This window comes from Rissa tridactyla, chromosome 8 (assembly GCF_028500815.1).
Source record: "Rissa tridactyla isolate bRisTri1 chromosome 8, bRisTri1.patW.cur.20221130, whole genome shotgun sequence".
Classification (NCBI taxonomy): domain Eukaryota; kingdom Metazoa; phylum Chordata; class Aves; order Charadriiformes; family Laridae; genus Rissa; species Rissa tridactyla.
The window spans coordinates 11,860,225-11,885,068 of NC_071473.1; the positions used below are offsets into that span (position 1 = coordinate 11,860,225).

General features: G+C 36.3%; 2 protein-coding genes across 34 annotated transcripts in view; one reads left to right on the plus strand and one right to left on the minus strand.

The window, feature by feature from the left end:
* Positions 1-24,844, plus strand: part of MRTFB (myocardin related transcription factor B) — a 93,305-nt gene that overhangs the window by 57,856 nt on the left and 10,605 nt on the right. For 7 of the 11 annotated variants that reach the window (XM_054211147.1, XM_054211150.1, XM_054211154.1 and 4 more), the window contains 10 exons: positions 1,371-1,436; positions 3,897-3,952; positions 4,488-4,563; positions 5,638-5,799; positions 6,366-6,550; positions 13,920-14,060; positions 15,650-15,897; positions 17,473-17,626; positions 19,411-20,424; positions 21,820-21,975. In XM_054211147.1, coding sequence (XP_054067122.1) covers positions 1,371-1,436; positions 3,897-3,952; positions 4,488-4,563; positions 5,638-5,799; positions 6,366-6,550; positions 13,920-14,060; positions 15,650-15,897; positions 17,473-17,626; positions 19,411-20,424; positions 21,820-21,975 — 2,258 coding nt within the window. Of the gene's footprint in view, positions 1-1,370; positions 1,437-3,896; positions 3,953-4,487; positions 4,564-5,637; positions 5,800-6,365; positions 6,551-13,919; positions 14,061-15,649; positions 15,898-17,472; positions 17,627-19,410; positions 20,425-21,819; positions 21,976-22,382; positions 22,474-24,844 lie in introns of all 11 variants that reach the window. The other 4 variants (XM_054211144.1, XM_054211145.1, XR_008467964.1 and 1 more) reach the window with 3 other exon arrangements.
* Positions 1-24,844, minus strand: part of LOC128913491 (uncharacterized) — an 81,823-nt gene that overhangs the window by 22,505 nt on the left and 34,474 nt on the right. For 15 of the 23 annotated variants that reach the window (XR_008467971.1, XR_008467973.1, XR_008467984.1 and 12 more), the window contains 2 exons: positions 13,738-15,704; positions 13,394-13,540 (listed from right to left, as the gene is read on the minus strand). The exons of 2 other annotated variants lie outside the window; for them this stretch is intronic. Coding sequence is in view for 3 of the 21 variants with exons in the window: in XM_054211157.1 (XP_054067132.1) it covers positions 24,796-24,843 (48 nt within the window). In the remaining 18 variants the exon portion in view is untranslated. 6 more of the 23 variants (XR_008467970.1, XM_054211159.1, XR_008467975.1 and 3 more) reach the window with 4 other exon arrangements.

Genomic DNA, 24,844 nt, shown 5'->3' on the forward strand with positions numbered 1-24,844 from the left:
TTCCTGTACTGTAGAACAGGAAATAAGCTGGTTCCTTTTAAATTCTGAAAACAATTAACTTTGTCCTTACCCTAATTTTTTAGAAATTACATTCATTTTGATGTTTTGGACAATGCATTAGTTTGTTTTGCTTCCTTGTGAAATACAATGGGAACAGCATGTCATAATCATACACCCATAATAGGCTATCAAGGCAGAATTTAAGAATGTAAATATTACATCTTTTAATATATTTTTTTCTTGACCATCTCTTGTTCAAAAGATGAAGTTTCACATTAGGGTAATGGCTCTATGTGTTCAAGAAATAATGAAGCACTATGATAAATTGATACAGAAACAAGGGGAAGGGAAAAACAGAAGAAACAAACAACTTTCTTTTTTTTCCTTTTACTGGAAACATTCACAAAAAAAGCCCTAATCTTTGAAAGTGTGAAGCCTTTATGTCTATGTTCTCCCCTAGGTTTTGTGCAGTTCCTGGTACAATATTTAATGTGTCACATTGGTTATTCTTACAGTAACAATAGGATAAGAACCTTCATACATTTGATGAAATGTAATGAAACATAAGAACTTAATTCTGAAACTGTAAACAGTTTTGCCATATTGGACAGTACTGGATTTACTTGGTCCTTGAAATAGTTATGATAATACATATCTCAATCAGGAAACAGCATTTTCAGATGTTCCGAGAGAGGATAAGGTCTGTTCCTGACTGTATCACTTTTTTGGTGTTTTTAAATAAGGCAGGTAAAATCTGGCTTCTCTTCAGTTTCTTGTGTTTCAGCAAGATTTATTTAAATACACAATAAGCTTTCATATTTTTTAAAAAAAAATCGTTAAGGAAAAACGATCCACCAAAAAAATACAGTGTTTCTTTTAAAATGCTCTGCAAACATAGTTTCTATTTCGGCATAGTGTAGTCTTGTAAGATTGGTTTAAGACGTGTAAGAAGGCTATATAATCATTACATGTTGCAGTTTATGGTACAAACTTTTTTTCTTGAATCTGTTATCAAGGAGTAGCGTTACAAGGGGAAAAAAGTATTTCTAGATTTAGATGTATACTTAATACCTCTTATGAGGCCAAGCTGATAAGTTGGGTGTTGTGTATGAAATACAGTCCCTTTATCTGATGTGATCAAAAAGCTGCAAACTCCAGTACAAATCGGGTTTTGAAGCAATTGTTCCAAACTACGTTAATAGCAGTTCATCCTTAACGATAGGTGTCTCAGAGGTTAATGTCAGGTCTGAATACATATAGAAAAATATTTCTGAAGTTGAAATATTTGGTATCTTTTTAATGGGTTCTTTTTGTACTTTCAGAGGGATAGTATGCTTACATATGAATGAATGATTGTTTTGTTTTGTCAGTACTTCAGCTGAGGCTACAACAAAGACGGACACGAGAACAGCTGGTTGACCAGGGCATCATGCCACGTAAGTCTAATGTTATTTCTAGTAATTTGTATTATTATACTGTATTTATTATGAGCCAAATACATAAAATAATGAAGATAAGCATTTATGTGAGAATCATTAAAAATAACTATGATTTGAAAAGACTTGTGTGATCCTTTTGGTAATCTAAATGAGCATGAAGTAAATTCATCGTGCTTACCTAACGTTTCAGTTAAAATACCCATTGTGATGAAAATGCAAGGATTTGCAGACATAGTCTGATTCTCCTTTTGTTTTCTCTCTTTAAATTATGACTAATCTTACTGAAATAAATTGAACTCTATAAATGAGTGGACATTAATAATAAAGCCAGCAGTCTTTAAAATGCAGGATGGCAAGGGCTGCCAAACAAAAACAAAGAAATCGAAGTTGTGGATTATGTGCAAACAGACGCGTCTTCTGTGTCAAATCTTGGATGATGGTAGCTGTGATGTTACAGGGTGTGAGGCAGAGGATTAGGCTGGGCATTGAACACTGGATTTTATGATCTAATGCAGAAGCCTCTGTGTCTAGGCCTTTCTGAGTATGAGTACATTTCCAAGAATATGGGAAGTGGCTTTGGTTTTTTTTTTTTTTAGAAAACTGTTTTGGTTTTAGAACATTTTTTTTCAGTTGCTAGAAGTTCCTGACCAACTTGACACATCTGGCAAACTGTCCAAATTGGTCTAAGAGTCTTGTATTCTCTTCCAGAACAAAGATTATATAGTGGTAAAAATTCAATTAATGCCCTTAGATGCTATCTTTGGAAGAGTTAAGATGCTGCCGATCACCTTAGTGTTGAAGTGTCTTGTTAAGGCAGCAACGTCACCAAGTTCATAAATACATTTGGAGATGTATTTATGATTTCAGTATTCCGTTATACAGAGCTTCTGACTTTTTGGCCTGGCTACCTACCATCCTTGACAGTCATGCAAGAAGTTACCAGTTCTTCATTTTTATCTCTAACTCTGTTCTACTGCTGGAATTTAATTGCAGGTCATAGTGCTTTGACAAGCAAACAATGTTTCTTAATTTGTGTATTTGTTACATTTGTATGTCTGAACTCACAGCGCTTGTATTTTGAAAGTAAGGAATTGGCATGCTTTATGCAATTGCATTTTATTGCCAGAGTCTATTTTCTCCTTTATTGATTTCAATCTGTTAGAGATGATGGTTGTTTCAGCAGCAGTACTTACAATACCTAAAATCAATCTAGGAATCACACGAGCGTTCTCCTGAATGTGGATATTTAGTGGCCTAAAATTCAACTGCAGTTAATTCTCTCCTTAGAGAACACCTCTCTCCTTTGGTGTTCCTCCATTTGGGCTCCCAATGACTATGCTAATTGTTTTGTATAACATCTTCTGACTTGTTTTGGAGATCAGCCTGGCCTCAGAATGAGGGATGCATAGAAAGCATAGAGAATCCCTAAGTGGACAGTGTGGGATGAGACTAAGCTCAAGATAAGAGGTCCAAGTTGTCAAAAGATTCAACTGTGAAAAGTGATTTTTCGTAAACAAACAAAAACCCCAGCCACTGAAAACAGATAAAAGTTATGTCAAGTTATTATAAATAGTCCAGTGTGTACTGGTGAATTCTAGCTTGAAAGCATAGTATCTTAAAGCTAATCTCGTCTTCAAGGTTTCTGAGTATGCAGCAGGCTTCAGATTGCTTTGCTAAAGCATATTCACTTTCCCAGGTCTGCATTGTTGATTATCTTCAGGCACAGAATGATCTGTTTCTTTTTGAGTGAAACCTGGGAAAAAAACTTCTAAACTGTCAAAAAGTGTTGAAGATTTTGTTTTGCAAGTATCTTATCTTTGCCAAAAGTGTGGCAAATAAGATGGATCATGCCTGCTGCCATTTCACTTCCTTTCAACAATCCAGTTGAGATGAAGCACTCTACAGTTCATGTTATTTGTAGCTGAACAGTGTTTTTACTCTTTTTGGCTATTAAGCAGCTAACCATCATTCTGTTTTCTAATCTGAACACTTAGGGCTTGTACAATTTTTTTTTTTTAAAATCAGCACAAATAGTTCTTACAGGACAGTCCAGTTCTCTCTAGTAACAGCAAGTGTGAGGTAAGGACAGATAGTAAATACAGTGGAATAAATGAAACAGTGGCATTCTGTTTCATTCTGTTTTGGCATTCTGAACCTTGCCTCATAAAATTTCTACTGTGGAACAGTTTTGGTAAATAGACCTTGGTTTACACAGTGAAGAAGTTAAGTATTACATTGTAATATCTGTTAAAATCACATATTGCAAGTATTCTGCATAGGAGTGTTGCTCTTTTCTCTTAAATGTAAGTGATTATAACTAGCATGAGTCAAATGCAAGCCTGGTCAGTTGCAAACACAGCTCTGAGATGGTGTTAAACACCCATACACACATACTGATTAGGATATTTCTTATGGAAAACACTTCCTGTCAATTTAACTCTTACTCTCTCTTCACAGCTTTGAAAAGTCCAGCTGCATTCCATGAGCAGATAAAGAGCCTGGAGCGAGCCAGGGTAAACCGCTTTGTGTAAACTTGTTATTAACATCTGAAAATAGATAGTCAGTTGTATGTGATAATAAATTCTCTGAGCACATGTACTCTTGGAAGAGTCCATTAAAATAAAATATTGGTGTCAAATCTGAGAGGAACTTTCTTAATCCTTCACGGATCAAGGTGGTGGGATACGCTTATGGTCATAATGTAATACATAGCTACCTCCAGTTAAGGATAGAATCCTTGGGTAGATTATGCTTGTGCAGTATTTCTGTAGCAAATCTATGCTGTTGTGATTTTGTGTGGTGGTATAGGATCAAATCCAGAAGTATTCCCAACTTGTTTGGGGAAGACAGAAATTCATTAGCACTGTTTAACTGATAGAAAAACAATAAAACAAAGCAAACCCCTCTACTGCCTGTGTTCTAACAGCGATGTCCACCTGTCTGAATGCAACTGCAAATATTCATTGATTGGACTTCGGTGATTTATCAAACGACTTTGATGTTTTTCTGGTAAACAGTAGTTAATGGTATTTCCTCATTTCTTTAAAGACTGAAAATTTTTTGAAGCACAAGATTCGCAGCAGGCCGGACCGGTCTGAGCTGGTCAGAATGCACATCCTCGAAGGTACGTACCCAGCTGTATGTACCTTTTAAGCTGCCATTAGAAGGAATTCCTGTTATGCACTGTTTTCTAACTGAATTAGAAATAATTCATATCAACATCTAAAGGTTTATATGCTCTTTTTCTCTACTTTTACAGTATTCTAAATCTGTATAACAATAGATACATCTATGGCAGTGAAAGTATTCTCAACTGTGTATTTGTTTGCAATTGCATATTGCTTTTATTCTATAATGATAATTATACCATGGTGTATGTACATGTAGTGTATCTATTGCTTCAATTCCTACTCATACCCTAAAACAACCTGACAGCCTTATGCTTCCCCACCACCACCACCCCAAACAACCTTTAATAAACTTGACTTCTACTCTGCCTTGTTATTTTCCGTGTTGCTCAGGTAATTTGAAACAATAGTCTCTTTATGAATGGGGCTATATTACTGTGTTTCACTATCATCTTACCAAATACAGAAATTACCAAATAACCATAATCCAAGTCAATTCAATAGCCGTTAGTTCTCAAAACATGCATTTGGATACTAAACCCAGATAGGAGTCTCCGTATCGATAGATCACATCTATATTGACAGACAATCTCCGTATTTTCATTGAAGTACAATTTTGAAGACTCAAAGTTGCGCTAGAAGCTATTTTGAAAGATAAACTTTTTAAAATGTTTGTCAACAGAGAATCCAAAAATCAATGGATTAATTAAACCTTTACCATAGCTTACACTGGTAAACCACTAGAACACCAAATGCTGTCTTCAGATTATAATTAGCATTTGTTATTTTATATTCCCTGCATTATTGTTGGACATTATACAGATATTTACCAAAAGTATTACTGCTGTTGAAAAAGAGGTGGTGTTTTTTATAGAAAAAACAAGATCATGGGGGTGAAAAACATCTACTCACATAATCTTATTTTTGCTTATTAATTTGAGAATTTTCAGAAAAATACTTGCCTGCTTTTGATAAAAGTGGAGTGGTTGTTGCAAAGACAAGAACATGTTGTTTATCATGAAATTGCAGAAAAGATGGAACAGAATATTTAAATCAATATATCTTTCTAGAGACCTTTGCAGAGCCTTCACTACAAGCCACTCAGATGAAACTGAAGAGAGCTCGCTTGGCAGATGATCTGAATGAGAAGATTGCTCAGAGGCCTGGCCCTATGGAACTGGTAGAAAAAAATATTCTTCCTGTAGACTCCAGCGTTAAAGAAGCTATTATAGGCAAGTAGAAGTCCCACAGCTTCTATCTGTTACCTATATGGCATTGTGGAAAATAATACTTTAACTCTTGAGGGTAAACTTCACTAGAAGAAAACATACTCAAAGTTTATTATTACTTATTCTTTCAATTCCTGAGTCCTAAACTCTGTCATCATTTAACTAAAGTTATGCAATTTTATTTGGAACTAAGTTATAACTATATAGTTGGAATATAATACTGTCTTTGTAATGACTTGTTTCTTAGTAAAAATGTTAAAAAATAATCAAACATCTGGCCGTTACTCAGTCTGTCCTAGGTGTCTGTGTGCACTCCACATATGTTGAACATACCTTTTAATCTCTTATTGAAACAATATCTGCTATGCACTTAGTTTTATAGATCCCTTGAATATGATTTAATATGGCTGTCATTATATTAAAAATACAATAGATACTTGCATACCTGTTTATACTATGCTGAAAACCCATCATTTTCTAGCAATTAGCTAATTCTGCTACCAATGTCTAAATTTAATTTGTGTAGCTATAAAAAAATTGTTTTGCTTGTTTCTTTGTAAACATTCTAGCAGTTGGACAAGAGAATTATCCTCAAGCTTTGGATGATTATTCATTTGATGAAGACAGCAGTGATGCTTTATCACCAGATCAGCCAGCCAGCCAAGAATCCCAGGGTTCAGCAGCTTCCCCTGGTGAGCCAAAAACAAGTGACTCACCATCACCAATAACACCAAATGCTACTGCATCAGCACAGGTACAGTTTTTCAATGTTGATACAAAATCTTCACAGTATGTTTCTTGGTCTGGCACTATAGAAACGGGGCATAGTTTCACATGGAATGAATACATTTGCTGTTGCAAAGGAGCGTCTGGGACTCTGTTTTCTGTTTGTGACTGTATATACTAGAACCCTGGCTTAGCTGTTGGCAGTGATGAAATTCCCATAGACTGTAGTAAAGCCATAAATTCACTGAAATTCATTATGGTCCGTGGAAGATCTGCAGCTTTCCCAGAAGTCGTTTAAAAGGTCATATCCATGGTTTACTCCAGCTGTTATTGATTACTTAATGTCTGTCTTCAGTCTGAGCAAGGTCTTGAACTCGTTTAGAATTAAACTTAGCTGAAACAACAACAGTTGACGTCAGTTCCATTATCTCCAGAAAAGTCCATAAAAAATAAGGCTTCCCATATAGTTTAAATGTTCTTTCCTGTAGTTTTAAAATACTGCCTAAAGGATTTACTATTTAAGAAATGAAAATAACCTTTATGTTGATTTTTCTATGAGTTTTTTTAGTATTTTCTGGAGTTACTTACAAAGAAAGGAAAGTAACTAAGTCTGCCATGGCAGATAAAATGTCTTTGGTGTAGAGCATTTAAATGTGTGAGTATGTAAAGAACAGTGGATTTGAATGAGAACACTTTACTGTTTTCACAAGAGTTGCAAACATTAATTTTGAAAAGGAATGCTTCTTACAATTTAATTTTGTGATTTGAAATGGATAGTAACATTGCCTACCCTATCTTTAAAACACATTACAAAAGTGCTGTTATAAAATAATTTGACGAAACCGTAATGAAACAAACATCATGTGCTACAAATGAATTTCTTTTATCTTCTCTTCACTACTGAACACACAGGGTTATATGCATAATCATCATACAGATATCTGGATGCTTTCTAGGATATCTTGTACAGTGCTTGCTTCACAGGTCTTTATCTTCACCTTTGAGTTAATCAGTAAGTTTATTCATTAATGAGATATATGTGTTTATTTAAAGATTACTTTGTTTAGCTTAAATAGATTGTTATGATGTTTTCTGTTTTACCTCAGCTAGTAATTTTAAACTCACTGACTTAAGCCCAGTTAAGAGGAGAAGGCTTTGCTTTTAGCTAAGCTTCTGCAACTTTCATGGAACTTTTTCTCTGGATGGAGAAGAACACCCAAGCGAAGGCTCCAGTGGAGGGAAGGGCAAGCAAAGTTGTCATACGTTGTCTGATGGCAACTAGCTTGAACAGTTAGCAAACTCCAAACTAGCCAGATTTAACGGTATTCATCTCTGCTCATTAACAGCTTGTTCATTTGAGACTGGCAGAGCTAAGTAAATGACAAATTGTGCTTATATTCCGAGTTATACTTGCCTGGAGGAACCATTAGTTTGTGTTTACATGTTGAAATGAAGAAAAAATGAAGAAAATTTTGCCTTGTATCAATGCTGAATCAGTTGTTGAATCAAATTTACACATCTGCTGAGCAATTGCGTATGCTAGAAAAAAGTCCTTGATCCTGAACTACTGTTTCTCCCATTTTCTTGTTGTACGTAGATGAAAGCAGTTGTATTATCACAGAAAAATAATTTATGCTTTAGATTGATGCATTTTACCATACTATTCGTGTTTACCCTTCAATGAATTATTTAGCGGAAAGACTTGTGTTTTCATCACAGTATTATATATATGAAGTGACTTACAAATGACATCAGTTTAAAAATACTGCACACAGCTTTGTGTACTTGGTATCAACGTACCATGTGTGTATAAGCAAACACAAAAAATTTGGTAATGTTGTCACTTTTGTATAATTAGCTGAAATGTTGTGTATTAATTTGAGCAGTATTCCTTAAGCAGAAAATGTGAATTTGATGGAAATTCAAAAGCTTTAGGACTTTAAATTGTTTCATTTCATGCAAGTCTGCACCTGGTAAAAACAAGTTTTTTGGCCTGTATAACACAAACATTAAAATACTTTATTTTGAAAGAATTTAAGAGTGTATCAAAATTTTACCAATACGTGAATGGTACTACTCCAAACGTGTAATAGTCTTCAGGTTAATGTTGATCAACTGTAATCTATAATGGATTTTTTTTCATGAGGACTTCCTAAGAGCGTTCCTTCAGCACTTTCTCCACTACACAAAGGAGAAAAAGATGCATAACTTTGTAGTTCAAATTATTTTAATGCTTGTCCTTTTATTAAGCATTCTTTTGGAAAATGTATTTATTTATATATTTAAACTCTCAGAGGATTCGTAGCAAAGTCAGGGCTCTACACAGGGAACTGTGCTGCAATTTATAAATTGCAGGAAGATAGGAAGAAAAGATAAGACAGAACTGAATATTGAGTTGTTACTGTATAAAGTAATATAAAATTAAACAGATAAATACAAGATAAATATTGTTTGTGCTACAAAGATGTTATTGTCTTAATGACCATGGATACTTGACAACTGAGTGGTTCAGGATCTGGAATTACTATCCTTGCTTTTCTTATTACTATAGTAGATAGAAAAAGTATTGCAAAGTTCATATGCAAAAACAAAGCTGGACACAAAGTACAGCACATCCGTTTTACTTCATTGTTCCCTAACATAACGGATTAAGATGTGGATGGGGTTTCATGTCGAGAGAATGTAATTTGCGTTGAATAAATTGAAAACAAAGCACATGGAATTAGATTCCCAAGAGTTAGGCTCCTAATGGAGAGTTAAATAAAGATACTTGAAGTAATACATGCCCAAAAGCTTTTCAAGTAGGAAGTGTAAGATAGATCTGTGATTGCAGCAACAAAATAACAGAGCACTTGAACTTGATTGAAAAAGCACTTCAGAAAGAACTTCAGTCCTTTGCTTATGGATTTCATAACATATTACAGCCACTTCTGTGCACAGATCTAAAATGTGAACCTGCTTTTCTGCAGAATAAACTAGATGCTTACCTTGTTGTCCTTTTGAAATAAAGAATAACAGCAGCACAGCATGCCTCTACAAGAGATGTGTCTGGGAAATTGCTCCTTAATTCTTTTAATTTCCTCTGACAAATTTTACATTTTATTACAATGTAAAATACAAAGAATGTTTTGAAAACAGTGGAGGAGTGCAGCCAGAGTTCTTTTCAAGGCTTCCTCCTCCAGACATTTCCAGGCCTCAGAGGATGTAACATAACTTTGAGAACCTTTGGCTCTCATTGACTGATGACCTAAAACTTGCTTTAACCTGACGTATTTGCATCTGGTAAGGATTAGGCATTTTAACCACACCACTCTAAACAGATGAAACTGTGGTGTATACAACTCTGAAGACATTAGACAGTTATCTTCAAAATGGCTGAAGTATTTTGCTTGATGAGACAGAATATAATGTCTGTTTTCTTAATAAATTCACTGTAGATTGTTGACCTGCTAGATGCTTGTTTGCATTTAGAAGAAAAGGTCCAGAATAATACTGTCTGTAACTGGAAGGTCTATTCAAAGGAAATAATCTTTACATTACTTTATGAAGTAATCAAGTTAAGAAGTTAAGACCTGTTAATTTAGGGTTTTTAACTTAAAAATTTATGAAGTAAATGATATGCATAGTTCATTGCCTCATCTAACACTTGCAGGTAAAGTTGTGAAGTCTGTAAAAAGCTTTGTATTTCATGTAGCCATTAATCTTTTGTAGTGTAGGATAACAACTAATGCAAGGAAAAAGTAATTTACTCTATGGCAAGAGGAAAATGTTTAACACCGTAAGTTTCAAGCAATATGAATTAGAGGTGGGTTTTTTTGGGTGTGAGGTTGCTGGGTTTTTTTTTGTTTTTTGACAGTAACTAACTATTCCATTTTTGTGCTGTCATTATAGCCTGTTTTCATAGCCTATACAGGGTTGCTAAATAGTATGTTTGAAGTCAAGTTATTTGTTTGGGTTCAAGAAGGAACATAATGATAAATAGCAAAAGATTATGTAAAAAATAAGCTGAAGTATCAAACATTTAAAATGCTTTTTAGATGGCACTTGAGGAAAATAAAACGTAAGAATCAATGAAAATCATTAGAATTCTTCTGTGCTTTATGGTAATTTTGTACATGACACTTTGATTCAAAGAAAAACTAAGTCTGTTTTAAAATGTTACTGCTGTAAGTAGAATAAGCCTTTTAAACTTAATAGCAACAGTAGTGCAATATTTTGGAACAGAGTATCCAGAACTCTTTTTTTAAAGAGTAAGTCTCTCTAAAGTCCCCTGCCAATTGTTATGCAAGTCCAGCAAATAACAGATACTGTGTAGTTATCGGATGCTTTCCAGAGCAAACACTTTGAAAGTTGGATATAAAAATAGAGGCATTTATATCTTTAGCCTGACACTATAAACTGACACAACCTCAAGACAGGCATGTGTGCAGTGTTTCAGTGACTAGGCATGGCGTACTAAATCTTGCAATTTAGTAAAGCAGGATCAGCTTTTCCTCTGGATGGCTGCACTACAGAGGACCAAAACCACTGTACAGTTTAGATAGGTTAGGGCAAACTAGCTATAGCTGCCTGTTGGAGATGCAGCAAAATGTATAAAAGAAACGCAGAGATAGAAGGGAAATTTATTATAATTTAATTGTAAGCAAAAGTTGGAGAACTTAGTGCATGCAGACTGGCAGCTTGATAATTGCCATCCCAGAAATAGAAAAGAACGGGGACATAAAGTTGCAGAATGTGTACCAAGTGTTTTTAGCAAGCTGATTTAAGTCCTTTATAGTACAATCTTACGGAAGAATAGTAGAGCATGGGAAGAAATGAATTAGGGTGAAGTACCCGTCTGATTTAATTAGAATGCAAGGTTTTAGACTGTACTCTGAAGAAAAAGTATATTCACTGATAGGAATATATGGGAAATGGATGGGCTTTTATAAAAGGAATATTGTACTAGGTGATCGAATTTTTTTCTTAAATAATGGAAATGCAACTGATCTCATCTGTCTGGATTTAATACTGTATGGTATTAAACACTAGCAAAACTGGAGAAGATGGAGATTAGCAGAGATAAGACAGAAAGAGGGAAGTATTGGGTTGAAATGAAGTTGGTAATAGTGCTCTGCCGGACTTAATTTGGGGACATTCTATTTTCATGTTACCATTAACAACCTTGACATAAGAATGGGTCACGTAACAAAAGTTGGAAGCCATAGTCAGCACAGAGTTCGATTGTTGCTACGCAGAAAGAACTAGTTGATTTGTGTTTTACAGAGGAATGGAACTCCAATATAATGGAATAGTTCTTAAAAAGAAAAATACACAACACCTCTCCTTCCCATGAAAAAGAAATGTGGAAACCTGGGGACTCTGACTCCAGAGAAAACTGAGGAGGATGACAGTTGGGGTGGAGTGATCAGCAGCGAAGTGACTGTGAGCTACTTCCTCTGTAAAATTGCAAATATGTCAGTAGAGATGATTCCAGTAGAAGTCTTAATGCCACCGCAAGGATCCAGTGAGACCCCCTATGGAATATCCTATACATTTCCAGTTACTTACATCCACAAAAGGACTAAGGAAAACGGTAACACAAACAGGAAAGGACGATCGGAGAATGAAAAACCTCTTTTATGAGAAAAGAATAAAAATTCATTTGTGCAGCTAGAAAAATGAGGGCTGAGATCTGTTTATGTGCAGAGTCTATATCCCATCAGAGGGATATTCACTACAGAAGGAAATCGGTTTTAAAACAGAAAACAATTTCAGCACAGAAGAAATTGATTTGTCAAAGTTAAGCTCAGTGAAGTTTGGTTATTACGTAGGAAAACTTTTGGGAATTTTCTGGTAGGTGTAGTGGTGCCAGGACAAGAATAATAATAAAAAAGTCCTAAGCCTGTATGGAATGTCACAAGTTTATAGAAGAAACTACATGCATGATGTTTGTAACAGCAAGGGAACAAACTCAGTAAAGTTCAGGCTACTGGACTGTACCTACACAGTAATATAACTGTGCTGGCAGGCAAATACAGAAGAAATGCACCTCCTGGCACAGTCAGAGGTATGGTTGCCATGAAAATACAATAGGAAGCTGTCTCTTCAAAATACATCTGCTCTGCTGCTGCATCATCATTCTGAAAGAAGTTTGTTTTCCTATATTGATGTTTGACCTTCCTGAAAGAGGCTTTTCTGACAGTACTAGTTTGGGTGGTAAGATTCTCCTTGTGTTCACAAGATTCTGACTTCAGACAGAAAATAACGAAGGCCTCAATTCTATAGTAATAAAGCAGTGTAACTTCAGTAGGCTGCTTCAGTATGTGTGTAGTGTGTCTAGAGTCAAATTTTCATGTTGCTTCAAGCAGAGTGATAACAAATGGTGGTATCTCTACTAACAATTGTTAACAATGCATTCCATTCTTCCTTTAATGTTTTTAACCCTTATATCTCCTTTTATTTATAATTAATAAAATTTTGCTTGAACTGGTTTTCTGTTCTTGCATATAAAATATAGAAATTAGTTATATTCTGTGGTTCTAGAAGCCTTCCTATATGAAATTTGGTAATGCTAACAAGAAAAGAAATTTATTTGACATAACCTTTTCCTGTAATTCTGACTGACCACCTTGAAGAGAAGATTTCTTTTTTTATCCTTATGCCAGGAGCAATAGTATTTTAATGACAGCTCTCAGTTCTAGAAGAATTCTGCAATTATAAAGTTAAAATTAGTTAATCTGATTCGGGGCTACCAACCAGAGACAAATATGTGTTAGGAGCAGCTTAAGTAAAATGTTCCTGACTTGAGTGGGTGAGGTTACTTCTGAAGGTCCTTTCAGCTCTTTTTTATGATTTTGTAAGAAAGACAGAAAGAAAATGTTTTCATGATATTTCTTTATTTGTTTTCATGTATGTTAAAAGGATAAAAGAATTCTGCAAATTAAAACAACAGTGTAAAGGTTACGAAAACAAAGCCCTTCCAAAGGGCTTTTTTTCTATGTTGTTATAAATCCCTTCTGGTTATCATTCTTTTCACCTGCAGAAAAAACAACAATAATAATTAAGAAAAAATGTTAATGTTGGAAAAATATTTATTGATATTACAATCAATTACTGTTCTGCTTTGGTGAAACTAGCAGTAAATCCTGTATTGGTAAAAACAGATTTTGGATACATTTACACGCAGTAGTTAAAATGCAAACTAAGTCAAGGTAAGAAACCAGTTTTTCTTACCTGCTATATTTGAAGTGTGCCAAAATGTATACGGATAAGTCCTGGTTTTGCCATTCTTCCTAAAAATGCTGTATGAATTTGACATCATAGTAAATTATCTTAACGTTTTCACATTTTTTCAATTATTCAGATGGTGGATGTTTTTAATGTTTCTCTTTTTCCTTATATTTTTTTAATACTAGTATCCACCTTTAACCTCTCCAGTTCCTGAATTTCTCAAAACTCCCTCTACAATCGAACAGCAGGTTACACGTTCTACTGCAACAACCACCCTGACCACAAATACGGTATCTCCAGCAAAGCCTGGGCCAACATTAGTAAAGGTAGGTATCTGTAATAATGGCATCTGAGGACTATGTTCTTTAACTGTGTCCTTTTCCAATGCTGCATTTAATGACAAAATACACAAATAACAAAATAGAGCGCCTATAACTAACAGCAACTTCTCTCAGTGTTCACGAGAACTTACTGGGTTGTTGGCTGAAAGCTTTTGTGTGCTAAGATCAACGATTAACACTTGCAGGGACTGGCTCATTATTTCAAGAGGTCCTTACAGTACAGTTGATGAAAGTTTTCAGGCAGAATTATGCATTGCATTGCTATGGAAGTCTTTAAGAAATAATGACTAGATTTTTGCAATACTGAGTTTCTCCTTTCTATTGGTGAAATTAATCTTTTCTCATCTAGTTTTGTATGGAGAATAATTTAATAGGAACAGAGGCAACTGCATTCATATTCTATCTATAACCAAATTGGTGAACAGCATTGCTCCTTTTCTGCAACTGTTTACTTAGTTCATTTATTGTTGAACACACTGTGTGAGTGAAGTTACCGTATCCTTGTATTTGAATATCAGAAGAATCACAGAATCTTCATGGCTGGAAAGGACCCTTAAGATCATCGAGTCCAACCAGACAACCTACAATCTACAATCTCTGCCACTAGAACATACTCAGTTCTCTTTTCTTCACTGACCTAGCCAGCAGCATGGAAAACATTTTGAAAATGAAAAATATACAAATATATACAAATAGAGAGGGGGTCATGTTAGAAGGTGTTTATAACATTTCATTTCAGCAACTTTGCCAAAGGTCTTCATCTGAGTCATGATTATATATGTATGTAGGCCTCTACCTAACTACATGAAATTAATTCTCAGTTAAATTTACAAGGATGACCTCCAGTAGTCAATTTCTAGTATAAATTTGGCTATATCCACTGCACTTGTACCAGCTTACTTAATGCAGAACCATAATGACAAATTCAGATATCCCCCTAAACAGGCTATCTGTGTAATAAATGTGCCTGGATCAACACAGGATTTCTGCTTTGGTACTTCTGTATGACTAGGTAACTGCCTTCAACTTTCACTTAAAATAATTTCAAAGAGTTTTTAAAGGAAGAGAGTTTTATCACATTGGCAGGTATAAAGATACTGCTGAAACTTTCCTAAGAGTAATCCTGTAATATATAGGACTGTCTGTCCATGCGTTTAATTGAGACCTGTTGTAAGTACTTCTAACCTGCAAGTGTTTATGGTTGGAGTTTAAGATACTAGTTTTTGCTTGTACAAAGTGCTAAGTGGCTTTGAACTTACCTGTTTATGAATGCCTCTTTGCAATGACAGGTCATGACTAGCAGAATCCCTTAGCTTCATTAGTGCCATCCATTAAAAAAACATTCACAAACTGTGATTTGATGACCCTTTCTTGTGCACTATATAAGCCAGCTGGAACACGTTGACTTTTGAAGGATGGTAAGTTATCCTTTTGGGCAGGTTTGCAGGGATGATTGTGTTCAGCAACTCCTTGCAGTAAATGCGCTCCCATATGCTTTATCTTTGTACCTTGCATAACTGCTTGCAAATTATATGTCTGTTATAGTTGTTTCAATCTTTTCCATCCATAAACAGCAAAGCCACCCAAAGAACCCAAATGATAAGCATCGGAGTAAGAAATGTAAAGAACCTAAGCCAAGGGTGAAAAAATTGAAGTATCATCAATATATTCCACCTGATCAGAAAGGTGAGAAAAATGAGCCACAGATGGACTCCAACTATGCTCGTCTGCTACAACAGCAGCAACTGTTTTTGCAGCTGCAGATCCTGAGCCAACAGCAACAACACTACAACTACCAGACAATTCTACCTGCACCACTGAAGTACGTGAAGCATTGTTTGTGTCCTTTAAAGAAAATATATATACGTCAGTTATAAACTTTGTGTTTTAGAAGTAAATGTGCTTTACAAATGTTAAGAGATGGTTGGAACCCAAGAAAACTTAAATAGCAATGTGCATCACTGTGGGTATTATTTACTTCATTTAACAATGTGATGAGGTGGTTCTCTTGTTAAAATACTCCTGTAGTCTGACAAGCCTTTAAGTGGTTCTAGTTATTTTTGTGTGACATGGAAACAGAACCTCCTACCTGTGAGATGCGTTTTTTCTGACCAGATGCATATTTGAAACTCAAAGCATTTATGTGAAAGCAAGAAAGCTTTGACACCGTTTTCACTCAAATGTGACATAGGTAGGCAGAGCAGAAGCGAAGCTTACAGACGATGGCTTTTACAAAGATGTGTACTATTGTTGTGGTTTTATTGTGTTTTTACATCAGTTTCAGAGACCATGTTTTTGCAGTTTACAAATAAAAAGAAACAGTCATTTTAAATTAGGTAGAATTTGTATATTGTTTATAGTCTCATCTCTAATGCTTATACAAGGTCCTCATCAATGTTGATCTTTAGCACTTTCAACAGTGAGAAGTATGCTTTCTGATTTATAGGTAGAAGCACTCGGAAAAATAAATCTCCAAAGAGTTGCCAGCGCCCTATAGCAGAATGAGAAGCTATCTGCAGAGTTTCATTCTCATCATCTAAGATCAGTCTTTTCCTAGAAGTGCTTACAGTGTAAGATGCCACAGTTGCACAACCCTAAATTCAAATTACTTTCAACTGTTTTTTTTTTAAAATGAGTTTTCACTGAGTTATTTTTCCTCAGCAAGTGAGGCTATAAAAGTTAAAGATACCATCTGTGGTTATATTTATAATTACCATGTATCCTAACATTTGGACTAGAGATGTTTCTGCCTGCTTACCCACGCTTCTTATGTTCCATTTACTGACATTTCTGAAATGTTTCTTCATAAAACTGTTGAACGAAATAAAAGAGCTGACTTATGGTACCTAGTGTATATTATGGCATTTTTAAATTTTTTACATTTATTTTGAGATCCTTGTATGAGATTCTTCTTACGAGTACAGCTGACGAAAATGCGTCATCTGAAGAGTAAACTACCTTCACATTGGTCCTTAATGTATATGAACATTGGACATGTATGTAGGATTGATACATATAGAGCTCAATATTGTGGAGGTCTTTATCGATGTCAAACAAAAAAGTAACTAGTCACCCTATCTAATGATTAATTTGTATAAACTGATTCTGCAGTCCATAGTATCCTTCAGGGATGCCATGACAATAAAAACTATAAAGCGTAAATTATTACACTTAACTGAAGAGAAAATAAATTATCAACATACTACTCTGTTATGCTTTCTTCTCTGTGTCATTTTACTAAAAACATTTAATGGTAATATTTTATGTTAAATATGTATTTGTAAAAAAAATATTTTCATTAACTTGATACGACAATAGATTCAGAATCACAGCTTCTTGATTGAAAACATAATATATTTAGCATTGACATTGTCCCCCTTTTTCTTATCACATGAAGGCCACTGAATGACAAACAGAGTAACAACGGGAACACGCCACTGAATACTTTGAACAACAGTACACCACCATCAGCTGCCAGCTCACCAAGACAGAATAGTAATATTCCCAGCCGGAAACCAGGACCTCTACCTTCAAGCTTGGATGACTTGAAGGTAAAAAATGCCCTAATAATAATATTCAGAGGCGTCACTGCTATAAAGACAACACAGAAATAACATTAGTAAAAGAGAACAGAAAATAAAAAGATCTTTGTACTGGAATTCAACACATCATCTGAAAATGAACACTAAATTTCATAAAAGCTTCTTGAAGTTATAAATAACTCTGTAAACTCTGTTTAAACTGTAATATGAAGGCATTGCATGGGATTTTCTTCCTTCAGAAATACATTAACAGGAATTAATACTGTAAGGGTCCTAATGAAAACGAATTTGAAGAAGCCTGTGGGGGTTTAGATTCAGATCCTTTCAACAGCAACTAAACCAATGTGCCAAACCTGAGCAGAGGAGTAGGGACATCTAGTGGGTACTTTATCCATTTCTCTCTTCTCTACCAAGGTGTTGGGTTTCTGAGGGATGGGAGTCAGTATTTTTTTAGACTTGAAGGGATAAAATAGAGGTTTTGGAAGATCAGATTCTCAAGATGGGTTTTAACTGACCATACATTACTATATCTAACAAATCTATAAAATGCAATTCAAACAACAGCATTTGAAATAAGCTTTTCAAACTTTGAATTATTAACTTATTAACTTTTTTAAGATATTTAAGTTAATATTTGAATTTTTGCTTTGCAGTGATTAAAGCTGTTCACTTATCCATTTCTACATAATTTATTGGTATTCCTGATATGTGGTAACAGTAACATAAGCCATACTTGCAGACGTGCTGGTGGTGGTTTTAACACTGAATCATCTAAATCAGTTCTGATTAAGAATTCAGAAATGCATCGTTGAAAAACAGAAAAATTGGAATGCGCTCTCGAGCAAGTGTAGAAGATACCAGATCGGGGGAAACAGCTGATAATCGTTGTTAGGTAGACCGTCATTTAACATTAGATTGCTGTGGTTCTTAGAGATGTTATGCAAATGGATTGCTGTGACTTTTCATCATTTCCAAATCATGAAGACTTATAATTTAAAATTCCAGATTGGCAAAGTACTGAAACATTACTGAGGTCACTACCTTTTATTCTTTTAGAGTTGCTTCTAATGTACATATAACCCAAACACTAGAGTTAGATGCGGTGTATGTATATCATAAACAGAAGCCATTCATTGTGACTGTTCTTTTTAATTGATATTCACAGAATTAATTTACACTCAACATACTTGCACTTTACTTTGTCTGTAAGCTTATTGGAAAATTGAGAACACTTTTGTATTAGGAATTAGGTTAATTTTGACTGCTTATACTTTTTATGTTTGTTAAAGAAACCCACATGGCACATAGCTGTAACTGTTCAGTTGCTAATTAGAGAGCCTTTTGTGTTTGATGGGTCTACTGAATCATCCAGCTGACCTGATAAAATTTCTCAGAAATAGATGTCTGTAACAAAGGCGTTCAGCGTGCTAGTTTTCAGTGCTTTTATCTGCACTGCTGCCATTGTCTACAGTTTTGCTTCAGAAGTTTTCCTGCCAGAATTGGAGCTGTATGTTCATTTTTCCATTTTGAATATTTATGAAAAATCAGCATAACATTGCTACTTTTCTTTGTACAACAACTGAACACTACTAAGGTTTTGTCCACTTAAACAGTGAAAGTAAGCAGCAGGTCATGGAAATGTGCTCACGGATCATGAATGCTTTCAGAACCTAGAGGTTTAATAATTAGCAAATACACTGAAAAATATTTTTTCTTACAAAGATGTAATAAGGTGGAATGTATGTAAGTTTTCATATTTTATTTTTTTACTATTGTGCTTTAACTTATTTCAGGTAGCGGAGCTTAAAATGGAGTTGAAATTGAGGGGATTGCCAGTGTCTGGAACAAAAACAGATCTTATTGAGCGTCTGAAACCCTATCAAGATCTTAATAACAATGGGATTGCAACTAGTAGCTCTGTTACAGTAACCACTTCTACTGGGGCCACAGGTAACACTGGGGAAGTGACTGTGGCATTTCCTGTTGCAACACTAAATAAACCAGTGGCTAATACGATATCCAGCTTTCCTCCAGAAAAAACATCTACCGGACCTGGCTGCAAAGTAGCAAATACTGAAAACATCAGCTCTCCTTTGCCTATATCTCCCTCTCCTTCAGAACAATCAAATCTAAGCACAGATGATACTAGTATGGCAGATACTTTCACAGAAATGATGACCATGATGTCACCATCCCAGTTCTTAAGTACTTCACCACTAAGAGCAAATATGACTGATGATAATCAAAATCGCAGTAGTGGAAGCATCTCAACCATGGAGTTTGATGTAGCAGAAAGGGACCGCAAGCTTCAAGAAAAAGAAAAGCAGATTGAAGAGCTCAAAAGGAAACTGGAACAAGAGCAAAAACTTGTGGAAGTACTGAAAATGCAACTTGAGGTTGAAAAACGGGGACAACAGCAACAGTCTCAGGCTTCTGGTAACTCAGCTACTTTGGAACAGAAGCAATTCAGCACTGCTGTCAAAGATGAAAATGCACTTACCGACTGCTCTAGTACAAGTCAAGCTAGTCATTCTTTAGGACAATCGGTATATACTAGCGGCCAGAATCCAGTTGCCAAAAAGGCAGTTGTCATCAAGCAGGAGATACCTGTGGCCAAAGCTGAACCTCAGAATGCCATTTCTCAATTTTATGTTAATCCACAGAGGCAGCCGCAAACTGCAGTTGTTGCTCAACCTCAAGCTTTATTAACTACCCAAGGAACTGCACAGCTGCTCCTTCCACTATCCATCCAGGGACCGAATTCTACCACTGCAGTTCAGCTACCCGTTGGAAATATAAAGTTGCAGGTAAGCGTGTTTTTATTTTTGATCCTGTAAACTGCATGGCATTATTTGCATAATTTATTAGAAATAGGTAAGTATGCTGCTTGTGAGATTAACTTTAAAATCAGCTTTAGCTTGTTTCTGCTTTAGGGAAAAGAGCAGAAAAATGTAAGAGACAATCTATAACTTCTAGTACTTGCTTTGCAATTTCGTTTCCTAGATACTCCTTCCTGAAAAGTACTTGTCTTACCAGGTGCTGCCTCCATGTACAGTTGGTTTTGATTTATATCAGCATACACCACCGTTTTGTTAACTCCAAATTGCAATAGAGAGCTACAACCCAGTACTTTATTTTGAAGTATAGCTGTTTGCAAAATGTGTGTTTGAACTTCCTTGTATGGTGATGGCTCATTATATTGAAAAATGTGAATGCCACGTTCTAGAACTCCAGAGGAGTTATAAAAAGAAACCATGGTTACACAAATGTTATTTCTAGGCTCATTATAGGTAGTATTGCAGTGAATAAATACAGCATAAAGCAACATAGGTTATAAATGAAAAGGAATGAATAATCTGACCAAACTGAAACAGTTTAACCTGTTGGTCTAAGGTAGAATCAAGCATATACTTCCCAGTGGAATTACTGGGATATAGCTAGATGAAATCCCCTGCCACCCATATGGTTATTGTGCCAGCAAAGTATTCTTGTAGCTCCAGCATCTACTTGGCTGTTGTGGCATGTTGTGGGCCTAGGCTTTGGTGCTAGCATGTGCACCATCACATTTAGCAATACTTATGCGGGCTGTAAAATTCTGGTGGGGATGGGCCCCACAGCCTGCAGTGCAAGACCTGGTCCTGGTGGCTACACAACCAGACAGATCTTTGTCTAAATTGATCTAAAATCCTGCTAGAATTCTGTAACAACCTTAAGCATCATGTTCTGGTATTTTACTTCACTGATATTACACAAAGTTTTCCTAACTACCAGCTAAAACTGTCTTTCCTGAGGTTAGACATGCTTCTTGCCTTTCAGTGGCCATTGAAAACTACTGCGATCTTAAAAGCAACCCTTTTCTTGCATCATCAGTTTTGTCTTTCTGGTTACTCAAAGCCAGTTCTTATAGTCCTTTCTTACTAGTTACACTCTATTTCTTAGTATATTCATTGCTCTCCACTGGACCCTCTCCAGTTTGTCTTTGTCTTTCTTAAATTCTGTTGGCAAAATAAACACCACCTTTTAGCTGGGAACTCACCAGTACCAAAGACAGTAAAGAATTTGTCTCCCATACACAGTTCACGCTCATCCTTCCCCAGAATACGTGCTGTTGCTATTCTGCATAATCTATGCAATAGATTTATTACATGATGTAATTTACTGTGAGATAAGAATAATGCAAATATTTTATCTTCATCCCTTAGGCTCAATCACAAGCTGGAATACAGACCCCATCACAAATACCTGCTCCTATTTCTTCCTCTGGCCTGGTCCAGACAGCACCTCAGATGCATACTCCACAATCAAAACAAAATACCATCACGCAGCACGCACTCGGTCACACCCAACAAATCAGAAAGGTTTGTGGATAGCAATAAGCATTATGATAAATAGCTGTGTAATCTAATTCTAGGCAGTGATTTTAGAATCTTTTACATGTCATCTGTGTCATATATAAATGATCAAGTCACCTAACATCTCTGTACTATGTTTTTCTGTGTGATACAATGGGCTTGTAACTCCTTCTCTTTAAAAATTTTAGTCTATGCAGGACTTCATTTTTCAGTTGCAAATAAATACCTAAGGCTAAAGACTTTTTATCTTAACGGTACTCTTAGGACATTCTTCCTCATGCTTGGCACAAGTGGTATACCAGGTATTCCTGTCATTTTCTCTTATTTGTCACTGGCTCAAAATGGGAGATTCTTGTAGGCATTTCTTAAGAGAAAGCTTTTACCTGTGGTTTCAGAGATTTATTCTTTTACAGGCATTCCTTTTAGTTTTTCTACTTTCCTTGTTGATTTCACCCTTACTTACGAAGAAAGCTATGGAGTCGGATACTGAGGACAGCAATTCCAGTGAGTCAAAAACCCCCATACCTACAATCCATCTCTTCCTAAGGAATGCAGGGAATGAGTCAGAGAGAGCGCCTTCTTTTCCTCTCTACCCAAAACAATCAGCTCTGAAATTTCCCATTCCAGAACAGATGTTCATCAGCAATGGATGCACAGCCGTGAGTGCCAGTCCAGTCGTGTTCATATCATAGACTCATAGACTGGTTTGGGTTGGAAGGGACCTTTAGATCTGATGATCTCTAGATCATCTAGTTCCAACCCCCCTGCCATGCGCACAGATGCCTTCCGCCAGACCAGGTTGCTGAAAGCCCTGTCCAACCTGGCTTTAAACACCTCCAGGGGTGGGGCATCCACAGCTTCTCTGGGCAGCCTGTGCCACTGTCTCACCACCCTCACGGAAAATAATTTCTTCCTAATATCTAATCTAAATCTACCCTCTTTCAGTTTAAAACCATTCCCCCTCGTACTATCACTACACTCCATGATAAAGAGTCCCTCCCCAGCTTTCCTGTAGGCCCTCTTTAAGTACTGGAAGGCTGCTATAAGGTCTCCATGGAGCCTTCTCTTCTCCAGGCTGAACAACCCTAACTCTCTCAGCCTGTCCTCACAGCAGAGGTGCTCCAGCCCTCTGATCATCTTTGTGGCTCCCCACTGGACTCACTCCAACAGGTTCCTGTCCTTCTTATGTTGGGATCCCCAGAGCTGGACGCAGTACTCCAGGTGGGGTCTCACCAGCGTGAAGCAGAGGGGCAGAATCACCTCCCTCGACCTGCTGGCCGCATTTGTTTTGATGCAGCCCAGGATGCAGTTGGCTTTCTGGGCTGCAGGCACACATTGACAGCTCATGTTGAGCTGCTCATCAACCAATACCCCCAAGTCCTTCTCCTCCAGGCTGCTCTCAATCCATTCTCCACCCAGCCTGTATTTGTGCTTGGAATTACCCTGACCCACGTGCAGGACCTTGCACTTGGCCTTGTTGAACTTCATGAGGTTCGCGCGGGCCTGCCTCTCAAGCCTGTTAGGGTGTCATATAGTAACTGATATCAATCCATCAGCACCAGTCATCACAAAAGAAAGGGCTTTCTCCTTCTTTGAGCCTCTTTCAGGCTGACCTCTGTTATTAGGAACTCAGAGATTGGTTTTGGACCTTTATTGCTTCCTTATCACTGCTATCAACTCTAAGGCTCCTATCACTTAGAACAATGTTTTTCAGTCTGCCCCGAGGAAAGGATAATTCAGAAACAACTGAAATTTCAAGATGAAGAGGGTAATTTTTACAGTATGTTATATAACTGTTACAAAATATCTCAGCCTTCAAAGTTTATATTTCAGTTTATAAAAGTGCATCATAAAACCCATGTTCTGACATGATCTGAGGCTTCTACCTGTGCAGTGTCCCCTAATCTGCTTCTGCTAAGGCTCTTATTCCAGATAAGAATTTATCTTAGAAGATGTATGATTACGCCCTGCCATTCTTTAGATAACTGGCTAATAACAGGGAACGCAACTAAATGAGCATCATCACTCTTCAGACTGCTTGTTCAACCTGTTTAATTTCACGGACACTGAGGTTATCCTACAGATGTCAAAGCAGATTTAATCCAGATTCTCTGGGATTTGGTGAGGGGCTAATCTTACCTTGTTAATTTGACAGGTCCCATATAGAAATTTTCCAGTCTTCCTGATGCATTTACTTGTGCCAGAGACTAGCAGTTTTCTTCCTTTGCTGTCTATAAGTTCCTTGAAATGATTGCAGGAGAAGGTACCAAGAATGGTACCCTCTAGTCTTTCTCCCTATTCAGATCAGTTGTCATGGAGACCACATAGTTCCCAGTGGACTTTAGTCTGCATCTGGCTATCCTGGAGCTGAACAGCCTGCCTATCCTAGCTGTTTGTCTCACACATCTACTGCCGTCTTTTACACAGGAAAGCAGACAGCATAATTGTGCTGTTTTTTACATCAGAATGTAAAATACTGATGTGATACAATAGAGCAGGATAATCTTCATGCATTCGGCATTAGATCTGCCTGTCTGCCGTTTTCATTTCATGAAACTTAGATGTTTCAGCAGGGAGATTGAGCTAATGAACTGTGAGTGAGTAATGCTACTTATTAACACTTTTTGGTGAAGCTGGTCTTCCTAATAGTTATGATCTCCATAAATAGTTGTTTTCCAGAACCAGTTTCCCTTGGATTCATCTAGACTTTCTCAGGTAGCTCAGATTTTTATGCAAATCAGCTGATTATTCCATTTGTTTTCTCCTACACGCTTGAGGTGTCTCTTCATATTCTAGTTTCCACATGGCCCTTGTTCTTCAATTCATTCAGTAATAAGGAGACATCTCACAGCCATTCACCTCAGTGATAGACAGC